Source organism: Stenella coeruleoalba (genome assembly GCF_951394435.1).
Source record: "Stenella coeruleoalba genome assembly, chromosome: 1".
Classification (NCBI taxonomy): Eukaryota; Metazoa; Chordata; class Mammalia; order Artiodactyla; family Delphinidae; genus Stenella; species Stenella coeruleoalba.
Window position 1 is genome coordinate 137,673,747 of NC_137169.1, and position 21,787 is coordinate 137,695,533.

General features: G+C 37.7%; 1 protein-coding gene across 2 annotated transcripts in view; it reads left to right on the forward strand.

Moving 5' to 3' along the window:
* KCTD3 (potassium channel tetramerization domain containing 3) overlaps positions 1-21,787 on the forward strand; it is a 71,097-nt gene that overhangs the window by 17,179 nt on the left and 32,131 nt on the right. For both annotated transcript variants that reach the window (XM_079945126.1, XM_079945127.1), the window contains exons 9-10: positions 8,644-8,834; positions 18,913-19,028. In XM_079945126.1, coding sequence (XP_079801252.1) covers positions 8,644-8,834; positions 18,913-19,028 — 307 coding nt within the window. The remainder of the gene's footprint in view (positions 1-8,643; positions 8,835-18,912; positions 19,029-21,787) is intronic.

The following is a 21,787-nucleotide window of genomic DNA, read 5'->3' on the forward strand; positions in this document are numbered from 1 at the left end:
GCCTTCGTATGGTACCCTCTCCAAACCACAGTTGTGTTTTTAGTTGGAGGGTCTCCTAACTAACCTCCAAATCCCTCTCTCTGGCTGGGGTCCATCTCTTGAAGGAAAATAGGCAAAGGGAAACCCTAATTGACAGAATCTGGTGTGACAAATCATTTCAGCACTGAGCAGAAATTATGGATTTGGGAGTGGGGAAAGGAGTGGGGAGATGTGGGAAGGAGGGAGAGCTCTTCAAAATAAGATAACTCAGCTCTAGAGTTATGAGGTATCCCCTCACACTGGTCAGAATGCCCATCATCAAAAAATCTACAAACAGTAAATGCTGGAGAGGGTGTGGAGAAAAGGGAACCCTCTTACACTGTTGGTGGGAATGTAAATTGATGCAGCCACTGTGGAAAACAGTATGGAGGTTCCCTAAGAGACTAAAAATAGAACTACCGTATGACCCAGTAATCCCAACACTAGGCATATACCCTGAGAAAACCATAATTCAAAAGGACACATGTACCCCAATGTTCATTGCAGCACTGTTTACAATAGCCAGGACATGGAAACAACCTAAATGTCCATCGACAGATGAATGGATAAAGAAGATGCGGTACATATATACAATGGAATATTACTCAGCCATAAAAAGGAACGAAATTAGGTCATTTGTAGAGATGTGAATTGACCTAGAGTCTGTCACACAGAGTGAAGTAAGCCAGAAAGAGAACAACAAGTACTGTATATTAATGCATATATGTGGAATCTAGAAAAATGGTACAGATGAACCTATTTGTAGGCCAGGAATAGAGACGTAGACGTAGAGAACGGACATGTGTACACAGGGGGAAGGGGAGGGTGGGATGAATTGGGAGATTTGGTTTTACATAAATACACTACCATGTGTAAAATAGATAGCTAGTGGGAACCTGCTGTATATAGCACAGGGTGCTCAGCTTGGTGCTCTGTGATGACCTAGATGGGTGGGGTGGGAGGGCATGGGAGGGAGGTCCAAAAGGGAGGGTATATATGTATACATATAGCTGATTCACTTCATTGTACAGCAGAAACTAACACAACATTGTAAAGCAATTTTACTCCAATTAAAAAACAAATAATAACTCAGCTCTAGAGGCTCCGGATGAGAAAAGGTTGGGAAACCATCTAGTTCCATAAAAATGGCTTCTAAATATTGAGAAATGAATTGGACTTTTAAGTTATGATTTATTGGGGTATTATTTTATGCCAGGCATTACACTAAAGGCGCTTGTATACATTTTCTCATTTAATTATTCCAACAACCTGTGGCATGGATCTCATCGTCCCCATTTTACTAGTGAGGAAATCAGTTTGGAGAAAAAAGTACCCCAGGTCATCCTGAGGAAAGAAGTGACAGGATTCTCAACTAAATCCTGAGTCTAAAGCCACTGCTCTTCACCACTGTGCCCACCATGCCTTTCTTTTAAATTACAGCCTTCCAAACATTGCTATTCCATTTGCATTTTAATTGCTCAAAAACATCTTACAATCAGTATTACCTTGTTGCTCCATGTGATTGTATTGAGATCTGGGTGTCAGGAGCTGTTAATACCTCTCTCCATCCCAATGCTTCCCATGTCCCTGGCACACAGAAGATACCTAAGAATGCATCAGAATAAATGCTGTGTTCCTGGTCTCTGGTGTTAGTAACGTCAAACAATTTTGACAACATTATTAGTAATTCTTTGACTCGGTGGGACAGGCAGTGGGCTCAGTCTGAGGGCTACCCCTCCTCACCTATGGTTTCTATTCCTAAGGGAGTGGACTGGGGTGGAAACATCTAACAAACAAATCAACTGAACAACAAAGTTTCAGCTGCAGAGACTTAAGAAAAGAAAATAACATACGTGACTTGTATTAGTTTCTTACTGCTGTTCTAACAAATTACCACACGTTTAGTTTCTTAAAACAACACAGTTATCATCACTCAGTTCTGGAGTTCAGAAGAGTTCAAACTAGATCTTGCTGGGCTAAAATCAAGGTATTGGCAGGGCTGGGTTCCTTTTGGAGGCTCCAGCAGAGAATCTGTTTCTTTGCCCTTTCCGGCTTCTAGAGGCCGTCTGTGTTCCTTGGATCACAGTTCCTTTTTCTGTCTTTAAAACCAGCAGCATGGCATCTTCAGATCTCTTCCCTAACTCCCACTCTCCTACCTCTGCTTATAAGGACCTTTATGATTACATTGGTTGCAACTGGATAATCCCTCCATCTCTTTAATTTAATCACAGCTGCGAAGCCCCTTTGCCATATAAGGTAACATATTCACCGGCTTCAGCAGTTTGGATGAGGACATGTTTGGGGAGCCATTATTCTGCTTACCACATTTGGTGAGGAGTGCCATAGTTCAGATGGATAGGACAGACATCAACTTGGAGGTGAATATTACTCTTCTAGTTTGGATTTTAATTAGCTTGTACAAGACACCTACTGAGACAGGTCTTTTTTTTTTTTTATTTTGGAATATAGTTGATTACAATGTTCTGTTAGTTTCAGGTATATAGCAGAGTTGATTCAGTCATACACATACATATATCCATTCTTTTTCAGATTCTTTTCCCATTTAGGTCATCACAGAATACTGAGTAGAGTTCCCTATGCTTTACAGTAGGTCCTTGTTGATTATCTATTTTATATATAGTATTGTGTATATGTTAATCCTAAACTCCTAATTTATCCGTCCCCTGCTGTGTTTCCACTTTGGTAACCATGTTTGTTTTCAAAGTTTGTGAGTCTCTTTCTGTTTTGTAAATAAGTTCATTTGTATTATTACTATTTTTTTTTTAGATTCCACACATAGGTGATATTGTATGATAGTTTCTCTGACTTCACTTAGTCTAATAATTTGTAGGTATATCCATATTGCTACAAATGGCATTATTTCATTCTTTTTTATGGCTGAGTAATATTCCCTTGTATATAAGTATCACATCTTTATCCATTCCTCTGTCAGTGGACATTTAGGTTGCTTCCATGTCTTGGCTATTGTAAATAGTGCTGCAGTGAACGCTGTGGTGCATGTATCTTTTCAAATTATGGTTTTCTCCAGATATATGCCCAAGAGTGGGATTGCTGAATCAATATGGTAGTTCTATTTTCAGTTTTTTAAGGAACCTCCATACTGTTCTCCATAGTGGCTGTACCAATTTACATTCCCACCAGGGGTGTAGGAGGGTTCCCTTTTCTCCACACCCTCTCCAGCATTTATTGATGATGGCCATTCTAATTGGTGTGAGGGGATAACTCACTGTAGTTTTGATTTGCATTTCTCTGATAATTAGTGATGTTGAACATCTTTTCATGTGCTTTTTGGCCATCTGTATGTCTTTGGAGAAATGTCTATTTAGATCTTCTGCCGATTTTTTGATTGGGTTGTTTGTTTTTTTTATATAGAGCTGCATGCTCTGTTTGTAAATTGTGGAGATTAATCCCTTGTCGGTCACTTTGTTTGCAAATATTTTCTCCCATTCTGTGGGTTGTCTTTTCATTTTGATTATCGTTTCCTTTGCTGTTCAAAAGCTTTTAAGTTTAATTAGGTCCCATTTATTTTTGTTTTTGTTTCCATTACTCTAGGAGATGGATCCAAAAAGATACTGCTATGATTTATATCTAGAGTGTTGTGCCTATGTTTTCTTCTAAGACTTTTATAGTATCTGGCCTTACAATTTAGGTCTTTAATCCATTTTGAGTTTGTTTTTGTGTATGGTGTCAGAGAATGTTCTAATTTCATTCTTTTACATGTAACTATCCAGTTTTCCCAGCACCACTTATTGAAGAGACTGTCTTTTCTCCATTGTGTATTCTTGCCTCCTTTGTCATAGATTAGGTGACCATAGGTGTATGGGTTTATCTCTGGACTTTCTATCCTGTTCCATTGATGTGTATTTCTGTTTTTGTGCCAGTACCATAAGGTTTTGATTACTGCAGCTTTGTAGTATAGTCTGAAGTCAGGAAGTCTGATTCCTCCAGCTCCATTTTTTCTTTCTCAGGGTTGCTTTGGCTTTTTGGGATCTTTCATGTTTCCATGCAAATTGTAAAATTTTTATTCTAATTCTATGAAAAATGTCTGGTAATTTGATAGGGATTGCATTGAATCTGTAGATTGCTTTGGGTAGTATAGTCATTTTCACAATATTGATTCTTCCAATCCAAGAACATGGTATATCTCTCCATCTGTTTGTATTGTCTTTGATTTCTTTCATCAGTGTTTTATAGTTTTCTGAGTACTGGTCTTTTGCCTGCTTAGGTAGGTTTATTCCTTTTGTTGCAATGACAAATGGGATTGTTTCCTTAATTTCTCTTTCTGATCTTTCGTTGTTAGTATGTAGTAATGCATGAGATTTCTGTGCATTAATCTTGTATCCTGCTAATTTACTGAATTCATTGATGAGCTCTAGTAGCTTTCTGGTAGCATCTTTAGGATTTTCTATGTATAGTATTGTGTCATCTACAAACAGTGATAGTTTTACTTTTTTTCCAATTTCTGTTCCTTTTATTTCTTTTTCTTCTCTGATTGTGGTGGCTAGGACTTCCAAAACTATGTTGAATAAAAGTGGTGAAAGCGGACAACCTTGTCTTGTTCCTGATCTTAGAGGGAATGCTTTCAGCTTCTCACTGTTGAGACTGATGTTAACTGTGGGTTTGTCATATAGGGCCTTTATCATGTTGAAGTATGTTCTCTCTGTGCCCACTTTCTGGAGAGTTTTTATCATAAATGGGTGTTGAATTTTGTCAAAAGCTTTTTCTGCATCTGTTGAGGTGATCATATGGTTTTTAGTCTTCAGTTTGTTAATGTGGTATATTATACTGATTGATTTGCAGATATTGGAGAATCCTTGCATCCCTGTGATAAATCCCACTTAACTTATGGTGTATGATCCTTTTAATGTATTGTTGGATTTGGTTTGCTAGTATTGTGTTGAGGATTTTTGTGTCTGTGTTCATCAGTGATACTGGCCTGTAATGTTCTTTATTTGTTTTATCTTTGTCTGGTTTTGGTATCAAGGTGATGGTGGCCTCGTAGAATGAGTTTGGGAGTGTTCCTTCCTCTGCAATTTTTTGGAGGAGTTTCAGAAGGCTAGGTGTTAACTCTTCTCTAAATTTTGATAGAATTCGCCTGTGAAGCCGTCTGGTTCTGGATTTTCGTTGGAAGTTTTTTAATCACAGTTCCAATTTCAGTATTTGTGATTGGTCTGTTCTTATTTTTTGTTTCTTCCTGGCTCAGTCTTGGAAGGTTGTATGTTGTACCTTTCTAAGAATTTGTCCATTTCTTCTAGGTTGTCCATTTTATTGGCATATAGTTGCTTGTAGTAGTCTCTTGTGATCCTTTGTATTTCTGTGGTGTAAGTTGTAACTTCTTTTTCATTTCTAATTGTATTGATTTGAGCCCTCTTTTTTTTCTTGATGAGTCTGGCTAAAGGTTTATCAGTTTTGTTTATCTTTTCATAGAACTACCTTTTAGTTTCATTGATCTTTGCTGTTGTTTTCTTTGTCTCTATTTCATTTATTTCTGCTCTGATCTTTATGATTTCTTTCCTTCTATTAACTTTGGGTTTTGTTTGTTCTTCTTTCTCGTACTACTTTAGGTGTAAGGTTAAGTTATTTATTTGAGATTTTTCTTGTTTCCTGAGGTAAGATGTATTGCTATAAACTTCCTTCTTAGAGCTGCTTTTGCTGTGTCCCATCGGTTTTGGATTGTCATCTTTTCATTGTCATTTGTCTCTAGGTATTTTTTTGATTTCCTCCTTGATATCTCCAGTGATCCATTGGTTGTTTAGTAGCATATTGTTTAGCCTCCACATGTTTGCGGGTTTTTTTACAGTTTTGTTCTTTGTTAATTGATTTCTAACCTTATAGCGTGGTCAGAAAAAGATACTTGATATGATTTCAGTTTTCTTAAATTTACTGAGGCTTGCTTTGTCACCAAGCATGTGATCTGTCCTGGAGAATGTTCCATGTGTACTTGAGAAGAATGTGTATTCTGCTGCTTTCGGATGGCATGTTCCATAAATATCAATTAAGTCCATGTGTTCTAATGTGTCATTTAAGGCCTGTGTTTCCTTATTTATTTTCTGTCTGGATGATCTGTCCGTTGATGTAAGTGGGGTGTTAAAGTCCCCACTATTATTATGTTACTGTCAATTTCTCCTTTCATGGTGTTAACATCTGCCTTATATATTGAGGTACTCCTATGTTGTGTGCATATGTATTTACAATTGTTATATCTTCTTGGATTGATCCCTTGATCATTTTGCAGTGTCCTTCTTTAACTCTTGTAACAGTCTTCATTTTAAAGTCTATTTTGTGTGATACTAGTATTACTACTCCAGGTTTCTTTTGATGTCCATTTGCATGGAATACCTTTTTTATCCCCTCAGTTTCAGTCTGAATGTGTTCCTAGATCTGAAGTGGGTCTCTTGTTGACAGGATATATATGGGTCTTGTTTTGTATCCATTCAGCCAGTCTGTGTTTTTGTTTGGAGCATTTAATCCATTTACATCTAAGGTAATTGTTGGTATGTATGTTCTTATTGCCATTTTAGACACTTAGGTTCTTTGACATATATATCTATTGTCATACAATTTGCGGTTCAGCATGCTTATAGTAAATTTCAAAATCTTGTAAGGCATGTCCCCTCCACTCTCTTTCTTTGAGATTGTAATGTGGAAGATAACCATATTCTTTGCATAGCTTTTCCGACTTCAGAGCACTGGTTTACTAGGCAGCAGTAAGGAGATGGAGTGCTATAATATCAATTGAGCTTGTTCTGTCTTGTTTTACTTACGTGAAATTTTGTATTACATGTATGGAAAATTATAGAGCAAATATTGCTTTTTCTTTGTACTTAATTTTAACTTAAAAATAGAAGTAAATTCACATATCTTATTGAGTTAAATTATGTAATTGTTATAATCCCTCTCAAATATGTTGTCCTGATTGTTTTACTCTTTTTTGGCATCTCTTTATTTTATAATCCCCTAATTTTTCTAGAGAAAAATTATTTAGAAGTACACTCTTTGTAAAAGATTAGATAGTATTTTTAAAAAGATTAGATCGTATTTAGTTTTATTATTTTTAAAAAGATTAGATCGTATTTAGCTTTATTATTTATATTCCTCAATTAATGATCACAAGATTACATCATTCACCTCATTAAATAGATACAGCATCTCTTTCTTGAACAGTGTATGAGCCTAGTATATGTCTGCATCCACATAGCAGCATATTATCATTATTCTTGAAGTGCTGGCAATTCTTGCTTGTCCAGTCTGACAGTTCCTAAGAGCCATCTCTATTTCATTTCTCAATGTTTGTCAGTATTTAGAGTTTATTAGATAATTATTTCCATTTGTGTGTTTCAACACATGAATCCCATCTGGTGGCTGAAGTGGGTAATTACAGACCATCCATTGCCTAGGAAAAAATAATACATATTTCTGTGTATTGCTTTTAAGTTTAAGCAAATCATTAGTTCTTGAAATTAATAAGAAGGTTGAATTGCATATTTTTGTGAATTATAGTTGTATTTATTGTGCATTTTTAAACAAAAATGAAGCTAAAGTGATTTTAGGTTAGGTGATCATCATTTATGAATACTAAAGTTTGATTTTTGTGGTGAATATGTCATGTAGTATATAAAGGAGCACTTATTTTCTTCACATTTATTTGTTCTCTTTAGGTAAGGCAAAGAGAATCTTTACAATTTTGTTTGTATCACTTGTTTGGTATAACTTAAAAAACTAGATACTCCATAGTTAAAGTTCAGGTCATTTATTGTCATGATTGCTTAACTGTAGGTTTTAAGTGTATGAAGACTTACTGTATAATCACAGAGAATACATGTCTGAAAGACTTAAATTCAGTTAGAACAGAAAAAATTATTAAAAATTTACAGGTGTGTTTATCAGAAGTTAAATATTAAAGCATTTTTATTCAGTCAACTGCAAATCTGCATCATGATAATAAGTCTTTACATATGGGGAATGAATAGGCTCATGAGACTTTTTTCATTTAGAATAAAACCTTTAAAATCCAGTCCTCAGAGAATGGTTTCCAAAGCCCCACATTTTATTCACTTGATTGTGCCAAGGTGTTGGAGTCTACATCGTATACCAGATCACTCCATTATCTTAGTTTCCATGAATAGACTGTCATCTGAAGTTTCAAAAAAAAACGATTGGTTGAGTTTCAGTTAATAAGAGTAACAATAACTGATCAGTAACTGAAAGGAATAATAATTAGCCTGAAACTCTGATTTTTGTTGACTATTTCTATCCATAGATAATCACAGTACCAAATTTTTGTGTAGAAAAGTGAAAGGTACTACCTTTTTTTTCTTAAAATTACTAAAGATTTTACAATTTGAAGGACTTGGCTAAATTATTCTTTGGAGAAGTATAGAACTCTAGGCTCCTTTTAAGTGGTTTATATGTTCTATGTATGTAAATATAAGGTACCTCAGGAGTAATCTGGCTTTGTAGAGGATATAGATCGACAAAATTTTATATTTAATAAATATAAAGGTAGATAAATAGCTGTGACTCAAGTTATTTTGGGACATTGATTTGTGTTTTTTTGCTTAAGTGCTGCTGAGTCTCACTTATGTGTCTGTTCTTGTTTAACAGAATCAAAGAATCTTCAGGATGGCAACAAGTGTTTACAAGCCCATATTTGGATTGGACTATTGAACGAGTCGCTCTAAATGCAAAAGTGGTTGGAGGTCCACATGGAGACAAAGACAAAATGGTCGCCGTTGCCTCAGAGAGTAGCATCATCTTATGGAGTGTCCAAGATGGAGGAAGTGGAAGTGAAATTGGTAGGAAAAATCTTGTGTACGCTGTGACACGTAATATTCTGAAGTTTAAGAGGGATTGCCCATAAATATTAGAACTGGTTATTGGACTAGATATTAGTTAGCTAGAGCTGCTGCATCTTATTTTCAGGGTCCAGTAATATACAGGGCTGCTCAATGTGAGAGGAATGATCTGGTAAGGAGGGAAGAAAACTGAAACCTGACTGCTCTATAAGGATGTGCTTTTCCTGAATCCTGTTTAGTGGTGGCTGCTTTCTCTCCACCTCTTTCATACCACTGGGCCTGAAGATTGGGTGAATAACTTTCTCAAGCTTTTAAATCTCTTCTAAATTTCACTTGACATTCTAGTTCAGGACCATTAAGAGTTTTTGTTTGTATAGGTTTTATCTAATGATATTTACCATAATAGGAATTAAAACTGAAATTTTAATAACTGCTTATTAATTAAAAATATAACATAAATAAGCCCATTGCATGGTAACATGAATGACACTTTTTTTTTTTGCGGTACGCGGGCCTCTCACTGTTGTGGCCTATCCTGTTGCGGAGCACAGGTTCTGGATGCGCAGGCTCAGTGGCCATGGCTCACGGGCCCAGCCGCTCCGCGGCATGTGGGATCCTCCCGGACTGGGGCACGAACCCGTGTCCCCTGCATCGGCAGGTGGACTCTCAACCACTGCGCCACCAGGGAAGCCCCCGAATAACATTTTTAATGAAGAATAACTATATTTCCAAAAACTTTTGTGGGAAGAGTGGCAATGGTTTACAATTTTGTAAACCTCTTTAATGTTTTATTGAATTCTGATACTTATTTCTGCTTTCAGTCTGCTACGTTTTGTTACTCTGGTTGAACTACATGAAGAGAATTTGGCTTCACACAGATACACAGTTGAAAAAAAACATATTTTTATATAGTCTTTTCAGATAATTGTGGATAGTGTTTGCTTCTGTCCCCAAATTTTGAAATGATATCGATGAACTCTGTTCATACAGATCATACTCTGTTAAATTAAAATCCATCAATCTGTTTTGTACTTTGAATGGATCTTTTGTCCTTACATAATTTTATAACATGATGCATTGGTCATTTGGAAAGTGTTGGTTTATTCTGAGTCATGTAAATCTTCCAAGTGTTGATACCTTTCATTGTACAATAGAGTAAAAACAAACAAACAAAAAAAAATCACATTTTTTTACTATAACCACTGATCACACCTCTGAACTCTGTTGTGTTAGGAAGTTGTCATGCTCGCTGTGGCAGATAAACGCTTTCCAGAATTCTGATATTCACTTGAAACACTGAGTTTGTATCATTAAAGTAACAGGTCCACTTTTCTCCCTTTTTAGGAAAGTTTACCAAATAACCAAATCTGAATTACCATAGTTTGTTAGTCATGCTTTCACATGAAAATGGTACGCTAAGAGAAGAGCAGCTGGTTTCCTCTCAGCTCCAGCAATTGGGAAGATGCTTCTCCTCGACACAGTCATGGTACTTAGTCACACGGAATATTCAGAAGACACACACTCAAAATTGAGACTTAGTCAGTACATACTCTTACACAGATTGCTTCATCCAGGAAATTCTTAAGTTCAGCTGGCCTTGTTTTCTTCCATTGAAAGTGTGCGGCAGAGAGGAATTGAATCACTACCAGTACAGTTTACTGCCACTGCTTTGATTCATGCTAAGGTGCTCGCTCTTTTTACCCAACATTGCTTTGCACCATTAGTGCAAAGATCAACAGGAATGTTCTAGGATAAAGTGTGATAGTCATACGTTTTCAACACTCTGAATATTTCAACACCATGTGTGTTTGTGGCCGATACTCAGGTAGAAGATCTCTGATGACTGGCTGGTACTGATACTGGATGCACAGAAACAAAACACCAGGTCCAGCCACATCTGTGTATTCGTTTTTGTAAGACAAAAATGCAGTTTTGCAGACAGCCTACTGTCTGCACCAGTCTTTAATTCGAGGACTTACTGTGTCATTGAAAAGTGCCAGTGTTGTGGTTTCTTTTACTGACATTTCATCTGGCAGGCTTTCACCATCGCCATCTGTCCTAGCTTTCTTAGTCTCCCAGTGATTGTGTGCCCTCCTCTAGCCAGTGCAATGCCATAACTTACCCTGTAGGATGATTCAGTGGCTTTTTCATATCTAGTTTGAAAATCTGTAACAATTTGTGGCTTTTAAAACACTTTTTCCATCTTCATTTAAAATATTTCTTTAAACTCTGAGTATTTGGTCTCAAGGAACCCACAGCTGGCTTTATAATACTGTTCAAAATTGTTCTGTTGCATAGGCACAATAAGGCAAGTTATTAATATCTATATAGTTGAAGGAAAGATTACTTTTGTTATTTAAAATTTTTATATACAGTTTTGCTCAGTTTGTTTTAGAGTCCTCCTTTCCTTGAATCAAAGAACTGTACTATGTCATATGTATCTTTGCCAGCACTGTTAGATTTAGATGGTGCAGCTATGGATTGAAAGGCAAGTTAAGTATAAGAAAAATACATTAAAAATAATTTATTTTAGAATAAAATATTTTAAACAGTTTTAGGTAAAATTTAAAAATTAAGAAAGGTTTTCAGAACATTTTAAAAACTAATATTGCAAAACAACAAAGTGTACTTCTTGTGTTTCTTTGTAGGCACAAGGAAAACTTGTATTTTAAAATAATTATAGCAGATGTAACTGAAGATGACTAATAAAAGCATAGTGGAAGTATTTAGGCGAGACTAAGTTAGTCTTGGGAAACTTAGTTATACCCCAGTCTACCATCATAAACCATTCTAGAGAATATAAGAACACATATGCAGATGCCATTGTCTAAATGGTGACCTCATCACATGTCATGTAGCCTCTGGAAAACTCCTCTGTACATTCTTGAGATAATGAGAATTTGTTAAAAAAAAGGCAAGTAGTGCTTTAATATCACCATGAAAATAGTCTTGACTTCAGACTTCCAGAGGGTTCTCGGAGACCAAGGATTCCTAGATTATACTTAAAGAGAATCATTGTTCTAGGCCATTTTCCTTCCCTTCTCTCCCAGCTACTCCCCCAGTCCCCGCGCCTGCCCACATTTCGAATCTCATACCATCTGCATTTACGCTTGATGTAGTCCTCAGCTGCCCTCTAGGTTACTATCCTTCATGCCTTTGAAATTACTAACTCTGATTTTCCAACTCAAAAATTCTTTAACTCCACTGGGATCTTCACTCACTACTTCCCTTTTTATAGGCTTGGATTCCATCATTATAATCACTCTAGCATAGAGCCTCAGTTTTCTTGTATCTTTCCCTTTGCCTTACCTACCTGGAGAAACCACATCCCTGGCCAAATCGACCTTTCCCCCTGAATATTAAAGGCGGTGAGGAAAAAGAAATGCATATGCACACAAAACAATATTCTCAGTCCGTGGCCTCTACTCTCAAGTGGGCCTTTAAAGGCTACCCAGAAATCCTACTACATTACCCCTGTCAGTTCTGCCACTCTCCTAGATGACTGTTTCATACCTTTTTCTTTTTCCTTAAACTTCCAACATCTTGTCATTCTCATTGAGAGAATAGAGAAAACCAGGAGAGACTTTTCCTAAATTCCTTCAATCATATCTGCCCATCTACGTGTATCTGTGCTCATATAATCTATTATCACATTTATTACTGTGATTAAATTGTCTCTGATCTTACCTAAGGCCAGCTCCTTATATCCAGCTGTGTACTATGTCCTATTTCCTTCTACCTACTGGAGACATTGCTCTAGAAGTTATTCCACTCTGTTGGATCATTTCCATCATCATACAGCTGTGCTTTAATTCTGCCTTAAAATCAACAGCAAAAACTACCCTATGTTCTCTTCCAGTTTTTACTTCATTTTTCTGTTCCTCTTAAAGCAAGAGAGAGTAGTTATCTGATCTTGTTTCTATATCCTCCTCTTCTCTTTAGAAGTTGCTCTAATTATGCCCCCAACCACTCTATAAAACTGTTCTTGTTAGTGTGACCCATGATCTGTACTCTGCTATATCCTAGGATCAATTTATAGTCTTCATCTGGTTAGAACTGTCATTTGATAATATTTGATATAGTTGATTACTCTTTTCCATTTGAAGACTTTCTTTCTTTGGCTTCTAGGACACCTTATTGTCTTTATTTTTTTTTTTTTTTTTTTTTTTTTGTGTTACGCGGGCCTCTCACTGCTGTGGCCTCTCCCGTTGTGGAGCACAGGCTCCGGACGTGCAGGCTCAGTGGCCATGGCTCACGGGCCCAGCCGCTCCGCGGCATGTGGCGTCCTCCTGGACCGGGGCACGAACCTGTGTCCCCTGCATCGGCAGGTGGACTCTCAACTACTGTGCCACCAGGGAAGCCCCTTGATTTTTATTATAGCTCTTTGTTTCTTCTCAGTTCCTTTTGATAATTCTTCCTTATTTGCCTAATTTCAAAATCTTGGCATGCCCCAGGGCTCAGTCCTTGGACTTCATTCCTCTATATCTGTGTCTGGTCCTCAAGATCATTCCCAGGTTCAGTGATTTGCTAGGAGGACTTAGAGGACTCAGCACCTAGAGGTACTTAGAGCTATGGTTTATTACAGTGAAAGCATGCAAAGCAAAATTGGCAAGGGAAAAGACACATGGGGTGAAGTTCAGTGGAAACCAGGTACAAGCTTTCAAGAGTTCCCTTCCAGTGGTATCTCATAGGACATGCTTAATCCTCCAGCAGTGAATTGTGACAAACTTGTGAGATGTCTGCCAGGGAAGAAGCTCACTGGAGACTTGGTACCCAAGGTTATTACTAGAGGCTAGTCACTTAAGTACCCTCTGCCTAGCCTGTACCAAGATTCCAGATTCCCAAAAGGAAGCATATGTTCAGGATAGAGGACATTGCTTACACAGCAGTTTAGGCTTTTTGTCAGCATAGATTAGATTTCTTTTGTCTAGAATTTCATGAGTGGAGTTATGTAGTTAGTGTGTGTTCTTCTGTCTCTGGCTTCTTTCATTCTACAGAATGCTTTTGAGATTCATCCATGTTGTTGAGTGTATCAGTGGTTCATCCCTTTTTATTGTTGAGTGGTATTCCATTGAAGTAATATTCCAGAATTTGTTTCTCCATTCATCTGTTGGTAGACATTTGGTTTATTTCCGGATTGGAGATATTAGGAATAAAGCTGCTATGAAGGTAGCAATCTTTCTTTGGACATTTTTTTTTTAAACATCTTTATTGGAGTATAATTGCTTTACAATGATGTGTTAGTTTCTGCTTTATAACAAAGTGAATCAGTTATACATATACATATATCCCTATACCTCTTCGCTCTTGCGTCTCCCTCCCTCCCTCCCTCCCTCCCTATCCCACCCCTCTAGGTGGTCACAAAGTACCGAGCTGATCTCCCTGTGCTATGCGGCTGCTTCCCACTAGCTATCTATTTTACATTTGGTAGTATATATAAGTCCATGCCACTCTCTCACTTCATCCCAGCTTACCCTTCCCCCTCCCCGTGTCCTCAAGTCCATTCTCTACATCTGCGTCTTTGGACGTTTTTTAAATTAAATATCTAGGAGTGGAATTTCTGGGACCTGTGAAAAGCGTATGGTTTATGTTATGAGAAAATGCGCCACTGTCTTCCAAGTGGTTCTTACCATTTTACATTTCTGCCAGCAATGTGTGAGAGTTCTGGTTGCTCTGCACCCTTACCAACACTTTTTTATTGTCAGTCTTAATTTGAGCCATTCTAGTGGATGTGCAGTGATTTTAATGTTGGTTTTAATTGCATTTCCCTAACTACTAATGATATTGAGCATCTTTTCATGTCCTTATTGACCATTTGTACTGTGTTTTTGAGAAGTGTCCTAAAATCATTGCCCTCTTTTTATGAGATTGTCATCCTATTATTGATTTGTAATAGGTCTGTACATAGATTAGTGGTTTGCAACGAGGGATAATGTCGTCCTCCAGGGGACCTGTGGAAATGTCTGGAGACATTTTTGGTTGACACCATTGAGGGAGGACTCTTCTCTCTTTCTCTCCAACTCCCCCCACCTCACTCCCTTTCCCTCTCCCTAACATCCCTCCCTCATTCCCTCTTCTCTCTTCCTCTTTTTGAAATTCAGTTACATTTTAGGCTACTTCATATTGGCCTTAGATGGCACTGAAGCGCTATTTTTTTTTCCAATTTCTTTTCTCCCCCTTCTTCAGTTTAGATCAATATCTTTACTGTCTTTTGCCCTTTTGCTGCGGTATTCATTTAATCTGCAGTTAAGCCCATCTAGTAAGTTTTTTATTTGAGATGCTGGACTTTTCAACTCTAAAATTACCTTTTTTGATTCTGTTTTAGTTTGTTTCTCAGCTGAGATTTCTTGTCTATTCACTCATGCCTTATTTTTTGCTAAATGCAACATATTCATTATAGCTGTTTTATTAGTTTTTGTCTGCTAATTCCACTGTCTGCACCACCTCATTTATTTTGAGTTACATTTTCCTGCTTCTTCACATGTCTGGGAAGTTGTAATTATATGTTGGGCTTGTGCATGATACATTATGTAGGGAGTATGAATTATTATTATTATTATGTAGGGAGTAACAATGCTGTCTTCTTTTAAAAGATGTGAGTTTTATTCTGGCAGGCAGTTAAATTACCAGAGGATCTTTATCCTGCTAGGCTTGTTTTTTTTGCGTTGTTAAGGATAGGTAGCCTTTTTCACCTTTATTTTTTATTTTAGGGCATGACTCCTACTCAGGGTGTGGTGTTATCTTTTTGGAGTCTTAACTGAATGCCTGAAGAGTGAGTCTTCCTGTGCTGGAACTATTGAATCCACCCACAAATGACCTCTGCTATTTCCACTTAGCTCCCAGGCCTACAGCAGCCTCTCTCTTTTATTCCTCGGGGATTCTCGCCCAGCCCAGGTGCAGCCTGGTCTCAGCCAAGGCATAGGAAAACCCCTATACAAATTCTGCGCCATCTCCACTCCCACGCTTCTTTCTTTCTTATACCTTGTTCATAAATTCTAGCTGCCTCAACAGCTCTAGACTCTGATCTCAGCTTTCTCAGTTGAGAGAAACCCTCACTTGATTCTCCCTTGGGTTTCACCTCGCTGTGGTCGGGAGAGCTTATACAGAAAGCCAGTGTGACCATGGGGCTTATCTTATGTATTTACTGTTTCAGGTCTTCTGCTCCCTGTTGTCTGGTGCCTAAAAACAGTTGCCTCATGTATTTTGGCCAGGTTTTTTGTATGGTGAGGAATAGTCTGATGCCATTTATTCCATCATGACTGGCAGTGAAAGTCCCCCCTAAAACTTTAGGGAAAAAAAAAATACTTTAAAAATTTTGAAATTATAATATACTGGTAAGTATACAGAAAAGAAATCAGTTGTGGGGTTTTTTTGTTTGTTTTTTTCAAATTGCCACTTGTAACATACCAATTAGTGAAGGAGATTTTATGCCTTGCTTTCTTTCCCCCCCAAAAACAAAGGGTGTGGTCAGTAGCTACCTTATGAGATGGTAGATGGTAATTTGTTCATGTAAAAGAGATTATTTGTTGTTACAAATATCCTTTAGGACCTGACGGCACCATCCGAAGAAGATTGTTAGGACTGGTGTATCCATGATAGAGCTTCCCCAGAGGCTGAGCGCCTTTGTTGTAACTTACATAAGACATTGCTGCTGGATTGCCGCCATAAGCAGGGCCCCTTAAGACAGGAGCTCGTCATTACTTATACTGGTGTCCTCCCTGTGCATAGGGGTCAGCATTGTTGAGTCTAAGCAGGGGTGACACTTGAAATTTCTTGAGATCATTCAGAATGTCTTCCTTGATTTCCCAGAATCTCATTCTTCTCTCGAGTAATCAGTGTTTGTTGGTTTTCCTGTTTTTATTTCTACCATTCAGATAGCCCATAGTACTGAATATAGTTATCTTAACATGTTCTGAAAAATTGTCTAGCATCAAGATTAAAGTACTAATACATGAGAGTCCCTGAAGTTGCGTGTGAAATGATTACTCTCTGCTTTGAAGTGGGAAGTTAATTTCTCAGCCAGTTCTGATCAGAGAGCTTATTAGCTTTTGTATGTGTGTTGTGTTTTATTTTGCTCTGGTTTTTTTGGTTGACAGGTTGGGCTGAGATGATCTATTCATGTGTATAAATATGTATTTATGAGTACATAAAAGTTAAAATGTACATGTGGAAGACATTCTTAGCAATATTTTCCAGATTTGTTTGTTTTTCATTTTTGTCCAGCGTATATCATTTTTCTTTTTGCTAGATGCCTGGCTTTTTCAAGATTGGTTAAGAATTTTCAAGGTGTTGTTTATTGCCACTGGTCTTGTATATAGTACACTTCTGAACATAAAGAAATATCCCTCATTCATGTAAGATTCGAAAGAAATCAGTTATCTTTTCTGGCTTATGCTTTTTAACATATTACAGTCGCATTTAATTGGTTTGTTTCTCCCCGTGAGATCTTCAAAGCCTTGTGAATCCTTGTTTTTCTCAGTTAGATGCTGAGAAAATTGTTCGTGTTGTCACACATTAGGTACTTTTATTTTTGGGGGGTACTTTTTTAAAAATAAAAAAACATACTTGAAACAGCTAAAGATACACATAAAACAATATTTTATAGTGAGGCTTATTTTCTAGAATAATTAGGTAAAAAGGTATTTCTCATAAGGTGCTTTTCAAGTAATAGAACACTATTTAAATGTCAAAATTGGATTATAACATTTTTAAGGTGAAAGTGAGCCTTGAGACATTTAGCTTGGACCCAATTTTATAGATCAGGTAAGTAAGAACCTGAAGGTGGCGAAGTAGGAACCTGAAGGTGGCAAAGAAAGGTACTGTCAGAGCCAGGATTCTGACCCAGGATCTCCTCCCTGCTGGTGTAGCACTCAGCTAAAGAGAGACAGCTGTGTAGGGCCATACATGCTGTACCAAGGTGAGCCGAGACATTCTTGACTCTTTTGCTGTTAATGTGGGCTATCCTTACAAGGTCCCTCACCTGCAACCCCGCTTCCCTTGTTTCTCAGGTTCCCTAGGCTTACCCATTCCTGATCCCCCAATTTGACGAATTCCTTTTCACCTTTTTAAAAAACCCAACTCAGATGGCTTCTTAGAAATATTCTCAAGCTCCTTTTCCTGCCCTCTTTTACTCCTCTGGTTATTACTGTACTCTGTGCATCCTTCTGTTGTTATTGCATTAAAATTGGTTGTTTGTATTTTTTTCCCTTAAATCTTAAGTTCCTAGTAATATCCAGTCTTCTTACGTTTATTTGTTTTTTTTTAATTGAAGTTTAGTTGATTTACAGTATTGTGTTAGTTTCAGGCATACAGCAGAGTGATTCGTATATATATATATATATATATATATATATGTATATATGTATATATACTTGTTTTTCATTCTTTTCCATTATAGGTGGTTACAAGATATTGAATATAATTCCCCATGCTATACACTAAATCCCTGTTTTTTATCTTCTCATATTTTTTAATCCCATGGCCTAGTATAGTTAGTGTCTTTGGAGTGAATTAAATTGAGATCTGCAGTGTTGGGAAACAAGAGGTTTAAAATAAGCTCTGATAAAGGCCTGAATGTTTGTTTTGAATACAGTGTGACTTCTTGCTGTTTTGTTTTGTTCTTTTCTCTTTTTTGCCTATTTCCAGATTTCTAGATACATTCTGGATAGTTGAGGTTGCCAAGTCTGTGTCGGTCCATGAGCAGGCTGCAGCTAAATCTCCTGTGGATTTTATAGAAATGCAGTGGGTTTTCTGAGTTAGCGAGTCTGGCATGAATCCAGGAATCCCAGGATTCTTTCTGTTTTATTTTGTTCACTTTAAATCTACGTGGTTGTTTTGATGATCAGCTAGGTTTGGGAGCCACAGCTTCAGGCAACAAGCTGTTCAGTCAGAGTGGGATTACTTGGGGTAGACTTCTATCTGCCGCTTAAGAGCTTACAGGTTTCTTATTTCTGGTTCCCAAAGTGTCTGGAACATAATTTGTAGAAATGAGATGCCTTTAAAAGATGTTTTTAATCTGGGTTTTGATTAATTCGAAAGATGGTGACTGATTAACCTCTATTCTTCATTATCATTTAAGGAGTGTTCAGCCTTGGTGTTCCTGTAGATGCTCTCTTCTTCATCGGTAACCAGTTGGTGGCCACGAGTCATACAGGGAAAGTGGGAGTGTGGAATGCTGTCACCCAGCACTGGCAGGTTGGTTTTAACTAATGCATATTGCAGAAATGAAATTATTTCTGAAACTCACGCTCATTATGCATCTGCTTTATTGTGGAATTCATATTGTTTCTGTTTTGATTATACAGTAAGTCCCCTGCATACGAACAAGTTCAGTTCCAAGAGTGTGTTTGTAAGTCCAATTTGTGAGTCCAATAAAGTTAGCCTAGGTACCCAACTAACACAATCTGCTATATAATACTGTACTGTAATAGGTTTATAATACTTTTCACACAAATAATACATAAAAGCAAACAAAAAATAAAGAAAACATTTTTAATCTTACAGTACAGTACCTTGAAAAGTACAGTAGGACTACAACAGCTGGCATCCAGGGGCTGGCATCGAGTGAACAGGCAGGAAGAGTTACTGACTAGAGGAGGGATTGGAGGTGGGAGATGGTAGAGCTGAAGGATCCTCAGCAATAGGAGATGGAGGGCAAGCTGCAGTTTCACTCACGCCTGACGTGGATGGCACAGGGTCTGGTTCCTTGCTGGATTCAATTCTGTCTACCCTCTTGAAAAAGCGATCCAGTGATGTCTAGGTAGTAGCTCTTTTTTTCTCCTCATAGATGACACGGTAGCACTGGATGCATTCTGAACGTCTGCTGCAACTTTGGTGTGCTGTTCTACTTTTGGGTCCTGTGCCTCAGAAACTTAACAGTGCCTCCTCAGATAAAGAGAATCCCCTTGCCATTTCCTGTGTCATGAATCTCTTCTTAGCAGTACCAGCTACATCACCGCTGCCTTTACGCTTGCTTCCAGATATCCTGGGCTCGAAATAAAGATACTGTACTACTGTACTCTGTACAGTACTGTACAGTAAAGTACACAAAAGCACAACCACTTGTAGAGGATGTATGCACGTGACAGTGCACGCCAGACATGTGAACTAACTTACGTGATTGGACATTCGAACGCACATTTGCTTCCTCGAAAGTTTGCAAGTTGAAGGTTCGCATGTAGGGGACTTACTGTATAAAATATTGAATATATTTACTGCTAAGTTTGCTTCTGGATACAAGTTTGACTACATTTTCAAGAATTTTAAGTCACTTTGGAAAATGAGTGAGTTTTTAAACTGGTTTGACATTTCTTTATTTCCTTGAAATGTTTTAAGTTTCATGCCTTGGGAATAGTAGTCCAGGCAAACTTCATCTCCTGAGTGGGAGCACACTTCTGTGTGAAAATACATAGCCTGTTCAAGGAAAAGATAGCAAGCTAAACGGTTTCAAGTACTTGAGAGGAACAGGAAGGAGCTAAGACTAAAAAAAAGGTTATTGCCTGATTCTGAAGGAGAGGGGAAAAATGGAAGGACTTTAAGCAGAGAGTGACTTGGCCAGATCCATGTTTTAGAAAGAGAACAGTGCTAGCTAATATGAAAAGTGGACTGGAGATCAGGGAAGTAATGCAGCAAAAGAGGCAGAGCTTCAACTAAAATGAGTAGATGGCAAAGATGAGACTAGCTGAAAACCATTTCATAAGCCTTCCTAAAAGGATTGGTATCTGATTCGATGGAGAAAAATTAAAGGAGAGAGAGATGGATTTCTAGTTCTGACAGTTGAGTGGCTGGTAATATTTTACATTGATAGGGAACGGAGGAGGAGAATCATATATGCTGGTAGATAGTGTGAGGAATAATTAGAATGACTAAATATGTTTACTTTGAGATTCCTGTGGGTATCCATATACAGGAGCTCAATATATAGTTGGAAGCACCCCTCTGGAATTTAGGGAAGAAGAAAAGGGCTAGAAAAAAGTATTTGGAAACCATAATACTTGGTAATTTAAAAATGGGAATTGGTGAGATTTTCCATTGAGAGGATATCTGCAGCGAAAGAAAAGCCAAAGTTAAAATCCTGAGGAACATTAGCTCTTAAGGGAACAAGATAGGAAACCGAGAGCCAAAGTGACACATATGATACGATTGAGAAATGACATTGGTTTTGTCAGTAGGATATCATTTGCAGATGTATTAATAAGTTAATTAGGTTTTGATTGGGGGGGCAGATTGCAGGAACTAAGGAATTAAAAGATCAGAGATTAGAGTTAGCAAATTCAGAGTGTCTTTCAAAAAATTTGGTGGTGAAGGAGAGCAGAGAAACAAAGTGATAGTTTAAGGATCAAGACTGGATGGAGGAAAAGATATTCAGTGCTTTATTTTACTTTTTCTCTAGGACGGGAGAAGTTGAGCATGCTTGTTAGTCAGAGAGGGGAGTTGACAGAGAAAGCATTTGAAGGTTGAAAGAATGAAGATGGTTGCTAGTGCCCTAGAAGCAAATGGGGTCTAGAACACAGCTGGAGGGGTTGCCCCAACAGAGTAGAGAGACTTCTTTCTCTGCGATGGAAGAGTGAGGAAGGCGTACTGTGGAGGAGAAAGACATTGGAAGTGTGTTTCAAGGATTGCAGAGATTATAAATCTTTATAATGGACCTGGCTGGTATAGCTATGTGAGTTTCTTCCTTAATCCTCAGTACTGGGAACAGAAGCAAGAGAAAACAGTGTCGGCCTGATTCAGGATTGGAGATGTAATAAAATGGGTATGACACACAAAGGGATGAGAAAACATGAAGTGGCAAAGTAATTGAAACTGTAAGATCAAGAAATGAAGGAGTGCCAGGTCAGCAGAGGGGGATGCAGGGATTCAAGGGACTAGAGGGACGTGAAAGCAGGTTGGTGACTTACAAGGAGTGGGAATTGTTGTGGTCAAAGACTGGAGTTAAGGTTTTGGAGTTGGAG